The sequence below is a fragment of the Buceros rhinoceros genome, unplaced genomic scaffold (assembly GCF_000710305.1).
Source record: "Buceros rhinoceros silvestris isolate BGI_N320 unplaced genomic scaffold, ASM71030v1 scaffold10993, whole genome shotgun sequence".
In the NCBI taxonomy this organism is placed as follows: domain Eukaryota; kingdom Metazoa; phylum Chordata; class Aves; order Bucerotiformes; family Bucerotidae; genus Buceros; species Buceros rhinoceros.
The window spans coordinates 1-9,431 of NW_010404222.1; the positions used below are offsets into that span (position 1 = coordinate 1).

Below are 9,431 nucleotides of genomic sequence, written 5' to 3' on the forward strand. Positions count from 1 at the left end.
CAACTGCATGCTACAGTAAAAGTTACTAAAACAAGTTTGTCTATAGTGAAATTCTACCTTATGGAGGTTTTGTCACTGAGATTATGATGGGAAATAATTCACTTGAGCATAGCTTCACGTGCTTTTATTCTGATGTCTGAACTAATACTTCACATTCAGTTATACAGGTAGAATTTTTCTATATTAATACACTTCCTGTATGGCAAAATGGTTAATAGAGTTGTTAGGGAGAAACATTGAATGTAAAGCTGTGGCAGTTTGCTGTGTGAAGGGAAATATTTTTTCTTATTGCTGAAGACAATGTGTTTACATAGCATGCTAATCGTGTATTTATGTCTAATGTGTTACCTTTGTAAAGCATGCAGTGAACACAAACCTTTTGGGACGGGAGTAGCACAGCTCAGCCAACAGATATTCTGGGTATTATTTAAATGCTTTATGTAGGCAAGAGCTGGTGCAGGAAGCTGCATTTGTGGAACGAATTCTGCTTTTAAGAATTGACTTACGTGCGAGTTTACTGAGACCGAGTGCGGATGTTTTGCAGGAGAACGTGTAGATGTATATGTGAATCTCTTGTAGAGGCAGTTTGGGAATAGGCTGGGGTCTTGATTTCTTTTTTCAGTCTTCTAGGTTTCCTATGTTTGGTACCTTGTAAGTGCTGATTGCAGAATTTTGAATCTTGATGATGCATTTTCACTTGGTCTAGAGGTGAATGTTTCCATCTCTTCACAATTTCCCCTACTGATCATTCTTTTTAATTAATGCTACCTTCCTACAAATGCAAGATTGTCTCTGCTATCAGCTTTTTTGAATTATTGAAGATCAGTCTTAGCATGATCAATCTTCTTTTTTGTAGAGAGATCATTATTTTAAAAGAAGCATCCAACAATTATGTAAAACTTTACCATTGTAAACTTTGGAATTAAAAACAGCTGGTGTCTGTGACAACAAGACATTATAACAGAATAAGGGGCAAAATGTTCTGCTGATCACACTACTGACTTCTGACTGAAACTCCTAAATCCCATTTAACTTACCTTTTGTTTGTTTTTATGGCAGCTGCTGCTTAATTTAATGATAATTAAAATGTTGTTAACATAGTATGCCTGAAATTTGACTTTAGGTGATTAGCTTAGTTAAAGCATGAGTCTAACACTTGCCACTGTGTGTTGGATATGCTTACAGGATGAAAACAGCATCTCCTCTAGCCAGCCTGCTGATTTGTTGTACTGGACTACATCAAAAACCATGAAGGTGTTGTCTAACACAACTATGACTACAAAAGCCATGCTGCATGCTGTCAGTGATAGACAGTGGTGGAAGAGATCATTAACTTACCTTCGACCATTACATGTAAGGGATTGCTGATGTGTCTCCAGATGTTTGCACATTCACTGATACATTAGTGTAAAAGCTAAGCTCCTTTTTAGGTATCTGATAACTGAAGACCTCAAATCTATAAATGAACTGGAGACATCACGGGATGGTTTGCAGGCAAATACCAGTGAAAGAAGGGGTCTAAAGTTGTTTCCTTTTCTTATTTTCTAATCTGTTTTCTTCTGCTTTCTTAGCATAGTGTGAGAAGGCGTAGTTGAAATTTGGCAGAACTTCAGAACTTTGGGGAAGAAAGTACAGTGAAGCTCACTCTTTAAATACTGTTACTTTATATTCAAAGCTGCTCCTTTTCACTTTCTCTTTCTACCTTCTTTATTTCAGGGGATTGTTTATAATGTTTATAATATTAGTTTTTCTGATACTGCTTTTGAGCATGATTCTCTTTCCTTTTTTAAGAATACTGGCCCTCATTCAGCATTGGTTTGTATAAGATGACTCCTATCTTGCTCCCCACTGAATTCACTGATGTTTTCATTTACAGTTGATTCCCTTCTGAACAGCAGTTACAGACTTTTTTAATGAGCTCTTTTACAACCAGGTTCAACTATACTTATTTTTCTCAGGGACAAGAATTTGGAGATGCATTAAAAAGTGGGCCTGGAGACAATGCCACTGTGGAAAAACAAGGCTGTCATCCATTTTATGAGTCTCTAATTGCTGATCCATATGTTGGAGAAGTAAGTTTCAGTTACAGAATTCTTAAGTGTTAGATTTTCGTTGAGATCTTATAATTAAGTAAAACTATGGTTTTTGTATTATTTGTGTGTCTTGAAATTCTGTGCAATAGCAGAAAAAAATCCAGAATTAAACAGAAAGGAAAGCAAACGTAGGAAGCAAGGTGGATAATAGCATCTGATACAAGTGAGCTAAATATAACTGCGGGAATAGTGCGCATGTGTCAGATAACTTATTTTACTTCTAGTCTGAAATCAGCTATGGCACATACCAGAACAACTCCTTGGAAAGCTTTGCAGAAGTATTGCTAAGAACAGAGAAACTGACAGAAACAAAAAGCGAAGAAAAAGACCTGCTTCCAACTACAGAAGGTATGGGTATGTGTGTGTTCCCTCCTGTACTCACTATATCTAGTAAATCCAGGAAAATTTATGGATGAGTTTAAATATAGAGAATTGCACACAATGATGTGAAGTATTGTCTGGGTATTTTGTATGAATTGTGATCTGGTTCAACATCTTACATTGATAAGTAGTCTTGATAGAAGAAGCTGTGGAGTTTTGAAGAGAATTGGTGGTTTTAAAAGGAGTTCCTCAGAAAAGATTAGAAATCTGAAATCTGGCTTTAAATACACAGAAACTGATATTTGGGATCTGACAAAAATATGAACATTGTGGAGAGAAAAATAGTTGAAGGTTTCCTGAATACTACCATGTACAGATATTTAAATAGAAATTTGCAACCCAGTGTTACTGTTGCTTTACATGTATGCCTCTGTGTTCACTTGTTCAGATTCTGTGCCATTGTGTATACAGCTTTCAGTATTTCAGGATAATTATGGTATTTCATTTGCTGATTAATACCTAATTGCAGCTTCTGGCAACATCAGATCTTTCTGTCTTCTGATATTTCTACGTTTTGTAGGTTGTACTTAATTTGTTCACTGAAACAGTTTCACTTTTTAAAAAAACAACAAAACACACAAATCCACCTGTTGTTTGTCTTTTCTTTTGACTGTCTCCTGCTGGTTTAAGAAATGAACTGTTTAAATATTTACGTGGTGTTAGCGTCTTTTGAAGGAAGATATCTGTATTACAGTTTACTCTGTGGTAAGTTCTGCCATGAAAAATGAGTGTATTAAATCACTTGCAATATGAGAAAAGTTTAAAGTGAAACTTTCTTTGTAAGCCACACAGTTGTATTTCAACTGTTCAGTGAAAACTAGCATGTTTGTCTTTCAATAATACAATTCAGTAGTTTGAGACATATGGTATTTCTACAGATAACCTGTACACTTGTAATTTAGTAACATTGTGAATTAGAAAGGGTCAGCAACAGCTCGTATAAATGGGGATGTGTTCACATTTTGTTCGTATCATGCTGTCTTAATGCAAAAATAGTTTTAAATCAGTACTTAGGATCTCTTTTCTTGCATGATGAAAGCCCATGGGCTTCTAGCTCTGATTCCTGTTCCTTAAAGGAAGGGGAGGCAAGGATTAAAAAAGTATTCATTGTTTTCTTAGGGTAAATGATATTAGTTGACAGATCTTTGGTAATACTTCCTGCTCCTACTTGAGTAATTGGAACTCTTTGTATACAGTTCAGTGGCTGCCTTTGAGATGGAAATTTCAGTTTTGGCAACTTTCGTTTGAAGAAGAGAAGAAATTTTTGATTCCAGCTGTAGGTTTTGAGCCTCTATCTTCTTCCTTTTAAGCATGCAGAACACTTTTTTTACCATTTTAATACTTCTGTACTCAGCAGTCCTTCTGTATGTACGCCTTTGGTAGTCGATAGAGAGGATTCTTACACATAAGTGTAATGGACCTTTCTGTAAATGAATGGATTGGTAATTCGTTAATTGTAATGCATTTAGTCCTGGATTAACAGTATTGGATCCCACCTCTTCCCCCTCCTTAACGCTCTTTTTTAATCAGCTGAGTCCTTATGATGAGTTAACACTTTCAGGATCATGGAGCATGAAAATGTGCATATTAATAGCACATTGCCAATCTTTAAAATAAAAAAAGTACACAGACACAATCCTCATTTATTATTCTGTGTTTTTTCCCATATTTCCTGGCTTCCTCTAAAGTTTTGGGAGCATTTTGCCGTATGAAACTTGAGTGATAATATGAGTTAATAGCTGCTGTAATAGTAACTAACAAACATAGCAGATTTCATTTTATTTTGCTGCTAAGTTTGAATCCCATTTGTTTTATCGCTGCCTTCTAGGACAGCTTCAGCAACTGGTTACATCTCTGTTAGAAGAATCCATGAACCTGGAAGATGATGCAGTTTAGCAAAGAAACCGTAGTTGTACTTAGCATGTTGGTTTAGAAGAAGTTGAAGTATGCATCAAACTGTTTATGTTGCTATAGCAGTGTCATGATCCATGTGTGAGAGAGTGACTGCACATCTTTCCGAGAGGCAGCATGCATGATAATACTTAAGATAATGTTTGCTGCTTCTTTTGTGGTTTTGGTAGGGTCACAAGCCTTGAACTTCGACTTTTCTTGTCCATTCTATCTGAATGTAGGTGATAGACTGAGCATTTTTCAAGTGAAGTGGTAACTCTTGTCTTTCTCCATAGCCTTTAGGGATTTGGTGGGAAAATTGAAGATGAGATCCGGGTGGGAAGTTACTAAAATGAATGGCTGCATTTCATTATAGCTGGATTAGGTACTAAAATCAAAGTAAACGCAAGAAAGTCAGTCGTACCTATTAATCCTCATGAGTTTAAGAACAAAGACTAGCTTAATGTTTTCCATGATTTTGTAATTGCTTGCAGATATGGTTGTCTAACTGCAATATATAATTTAAGTTTACTGAGATTTCATCATATGCTTAAATGAACAATTGAAGACTTGAAGTAGTTTCTGCATTTTTTTCAGAGAAAAAAACATGGAAAAAGAGGTAGAGTTGAAACTTCCCAGGTATTGGTAAATTCAGTTTTTCATAAATAAACAATTTTTTTCCCTACTTTGCTTTGCTTTCCAAACAGACTTGTGACATAAAGACCTGCACAGGAAATAAAAATTATTCATAACATTAATTTTGTGTGTGTATGTTTTCCTAAGGAAATACTGCTTATGAGGCAGCAGCATTGGGTCATCACTTGTTACTGCCTGTCCTTGCTGGTTTGCCAATCCTGTAATGTAAAATTCTGTTACCAAATTTTAAATTTGGCAATGGTCTGAAATCGTACCAAATTCCTGTAAGTTTTGTGAAAATGTATGAGAGGATAGAATGGCATCCTGCTAATGTCCTGTGATTTGAACTCAGCCCTGTTAGGCATTAGAGAATTCCTGTAAGGCTTCACTGGGACACAGAATACTATTAAATTTGTCTTTGTGTACACATACGTGTTTGTGTATATGTAAAGTAGGTGTCTGTGTATGGGTGCGTGAACACCTGTCTGCACATAAGCACACAGAAAATGTAAATTTATTGAATTATTGAATCAGTACAGGGATTGTTTTATTTTTTTTTCTGAAGAGTATAAATAAAATCATTCTGTTTTCTGACCTCCTATTGGTGCTGTATTGGTTTTTGTTATGATTACTCTCTGAAGAGTAAATTTTTGCTAGTGTGGTAATTGTCAGGTTGAGGACGTTCAGTTGGAAATGAACCCACAATTTATTATGTATTCCAAAGGTTTTGCAGTCATTAATTTTCCGGAGAAAGGGAGAAGAGGGCAGAGTCCAAATTCTTCTTTCCCTCCTCCTAGTTTTTTCTGTTCCAACTAGAGATGGTTGCAAGAATATAAAGTAACTTTGCTTGTGCTCAGAGTAGGAAATACCAATCTTGCAAACGAATTCATTGAGATTTTAATATTAGATATTTCTAGAGTCCTATTATCTTTGCTTGGACAGCATACAGGTTGTTCTGAATGTAGCAGAAACAGGCTGTCAGCAGCAAGAAACTACTGGTAAAAGCTATTTGAAGCATAGAGCATTAGGAGCTGTTGGACAGGCTTGTATTTGCAGTGATGTATTTCCATGTAGACAACCTCTGTGATGACTTGTCACATAGAAATTTGGGTTTTGTATCTGGCTGAGGGCCAGCACATAAATCCACCTCAGGCTGATAGCAAATTAATGATAATCTGAAAATTGTAATTGGTCATTTAGGCCTTTTATAAATCATTCTTTGGCACAAAGAATTCACTGGGGGGCTGCGTGTATAAAATAATCAGGCTTCTTGCCAGCTCGTAGTTTGTGTAATGTGGGAATATAGGTATTTGAGACTTTAAAATAAAGAGCTAAGTTGCTGGAAGATGGCTTCTACTGATGGGAATACTACTACTGCTATTCTCATCCATGAAAAAAAAAAAGGAAACCATAATGTTGTTTTCCTGGTATATTTATGATTCCTTATGAAACTTTTGGTCCAGTTTTCATAAGATTTTTTAAGTTTTCCCTGGAACTAATAAAAATTTATATTTTCTACCCCCGAAACTAAATATTAAGTGTATCACAAGAATCGTTATTCTGAAATTCTTGGAACTCTCGTAGCAACCGCAGTGATGCTTGACTTTGGTACAGAAGGAGATAACTACATGAAGGAGAGCTCCTGTTTCTAATTAACAAATCTTTGGCACTCACATTGTGTCTGTGTATTGGTTCTCCTGTTCGCATAATGTAAAATATAGTGGTTTGGTTTTTTTCTAAACAAAACCCCAAGTGTGGTATATATAATATAGCAAAAGCAGATAGTTGTTGTGTTAGTCAAAATTAATGCATCAAAGAATAATTATTCTGATTATAGAAAGATGTACTTCTGATAAAATGATGTCGTTCTGATATTTCTTTTTGCAGTATGTGGCAGGACCTGGTTTTGGGGTTTCACTGACCTTATTTAAAATTCATGTTACACTTGCAGCTTTTCTGTCAAAAAAAAAAAAGAGTTTTTAATATGGTTTGTAGTGTTCAGTGATAAGTGAATTATAGCTCAGGCTTGAAGAGAAGACATTTTGTACCATTGCTTTAGTTGGTATCTTTGAATGCTTACAACATTACATGACTGCCTTGATTTTACAAGCAAAAGATTTACTTGTTGTAAACCAGTACAGGTGATAATTTAGTGTCTTTATTTAGCATCTGTTACTGCTCGGTCTCATTCTTCTTTGGTTAATGCATCAAATGCTTTGCCTGGAAGTCAAAGTAAAGCTGTGCTGCAGTTTAATTACACATTATCTCTTTCTGGATAGCAGTGATAAGTGTTTAATTAAGTATGTTTAGAGGGGCTTTAAGTTAGTGTCTAATAAAATATGGTTACAGTGAAAACATTTCATTTGCTAACTGTCAGGGCTGGATGGGTCAGTAATCAAAGCTTTATTTCCACTCTCTACATGTTGCAGTTCTGCTACAACTAGCAAGGGATGCTTTACCAAATGACATGGCCTTGTCTCTGGCCTATCTGCTTGCACTGCCGCAGGTATGTTGATAGTGATTTTGTTTGTATGTTTTTGCCAGGAAAGACTGTTCATAGCATTTCAAAATTCCATAAGAAAATGTAGGATTTTAAAATCTAAGTCTCTGAATTCATTTAAATACACTTTTTTAATAGATTGGGCTGGTACATTCAAAAGGAAATGCTGAACACGTCCCATTGGCCTGGCTTACTAGTGTGGCACTGGTGAAAAGGCACATTTTCTTACCTAAAATAGTAGTTGGGCCACCTGAATGACAGTTCTAATGTAGCTCAGAAATATGGATAATAACTTTGTGGTACAGAAGCAGAAAAACTGTACTTGGAAAATTATTTTGGTTAGGTGTATGTGCAAGGGGGGGAACATCATAATATAGAATTATCTTTGAGCGTGTGTAGGTTACTGATTTATTTCTGTGCAGAAAACCAGTCAGAGCTATTTCTAAATCACAGCAAGTCACTTTTTAGAAAGTTTGTGCTCTTAATGTTGTGTGCTTGCTAATTCTTTCATCTAAATTAATGCTCTCTTTCTCCTAGGTGGTAGATGCCAACAAATGCTTTGAAAAGCAATTACATTCTGCATTATCTCTCCAGCTGGCAAGTTATTACTATAGCCTGCAGATCTATGCTCGTCTGGCGCCATGTTTCAAGGACAAATGCCACCCTCTCTACAGGGTTAGTACTCTTTCATTAATGTGCAGTATTAAAGCTATTCTAAAAAGCCAGTACATGAGTTAAGCTTGTTAAGGAGCTCATCTGACTTACACTCTAAGCAGCCTGTTAAGTTATGCATAATTATTCTTCTACAGTGTTGTAAACAAGTAAACAAGTGCTTCACAATTTGCAGAAGAGTTTTTGAAGCGCAATGTCAAGTGTCATTTATAGGTAATAGCAGTATCAGTCTTCAAAGTAGCTGACAAATGGGGAGGAATAATGAGCATAGCCTAAGCTGTCATCTTGCAGTACTGATACAGTACAGTATTTCCTAGGAAGAATCAAGAACGGTGCTGTTCAAAAAGTTTCCGTAGCCTTTCCTGAGGTGTGTTGGTTTGTATTTCCATATACTCACTCATTGATGAATTTTTTTATTTGCTTTGACAAGTGTTCTTTTAGAAATGGCACAGCTTTGCTTATTCATCACCTGTGATTAAAGCAGTTACACGGTAAGCTCTGACCTAAATCAAAAAGGTTACGTACAGAAGCGTACGGGCAGTGGGAATTAGAGGGGGACAGTTCCTCTTCTACGGCCAAGACAGAGCTTTAGGACTAGTTAGTCAAAAAGACATTTTGAAGAAATGATTGAGTCTGTTGTATGAAGGCTTGATTTTTTTTTTCTGTGATTAGAAATGCTGACAACTAATATCTGCACATAAAAACAAAATCATAAATTGCCAGAAATTTTCATTAACTTTTTGTTGTTGTTCCAAAAGGAAATCGGCTTGATAATTTCTATTTCTGATTAAATTATTACTTTGCTTTAAAGAGAAACAAAGGGATTTGGGTGTAAAGCACTGCTTTAGTTTTGTACCCAAGATAATTTTGAGTTTTAGTTGTTCTAATAATATAAACATAGTAGTTATAGTTTAGGGCATTTGAGTTATATTAGTGTTTTATCCCGAGGAAGATGTTAAAGGAGCTCTACAACCAAATAAAACCATAGATAAAGGTCTATAAGAATAATGCCAGACAGAAGAAAAGAACAAAATTTCCAGAAATTGGCTGACTGTGGAAGTCGATGTGAGGAATCTTATTACCCTTTGAGAAGCTGTATATTTTTTTGATTTAGGTCTGTACTGAGCTTGGCAGGGATGGAGTTAACTTTCTTTACAGCAGCTCCTATGGTGCTGTGCTTTACATTTGTGGCCTCAAATGTTGATAACACGCTAGTGTTTTGGCTGCTGCTGAAACCTGCTTGCGCAGCATCAAAGCCG

General features: G+C 35.9%; 1 protein-coding gene across 1 annotated transcript in view; it reads left to right on the plus strand.

Annotated features, from left to right (window-relative positions):
- Positions 1-1,185: 1,185 nt before the first annotated feature.
- The window catches only part of LOC104490958 (neuroblastoma-amplified sequence-like), a gene marked incomplete at both ends in the record, with an annotated part of 31,285 nt that continues 23,039 nt past the window's right edge, over positions 1,186-9,431 (plus strand). The window contains 5 exons of the mRNA XM_010133310.1: positions 1,186-1,353; positions 1,959-2,072; positions 2,318-2,441; positions 7,430-7,506; positions 8,038-8,175. Of these exons, the coding sequence (XP_010131612.1) occupies positions 1,186-1,353; positions 1,959-2,072; positions 2,318-2,441; positions 7,430-7,506; positions 8,038-8,175 (621 nt within the window). The remainder of the gene's footprint in view (positions 1,354-1,958; positions 2,073-2,317; positions 2,442-7,429; positions 7,507-8,037; positions 8,176-9,431) is intronic.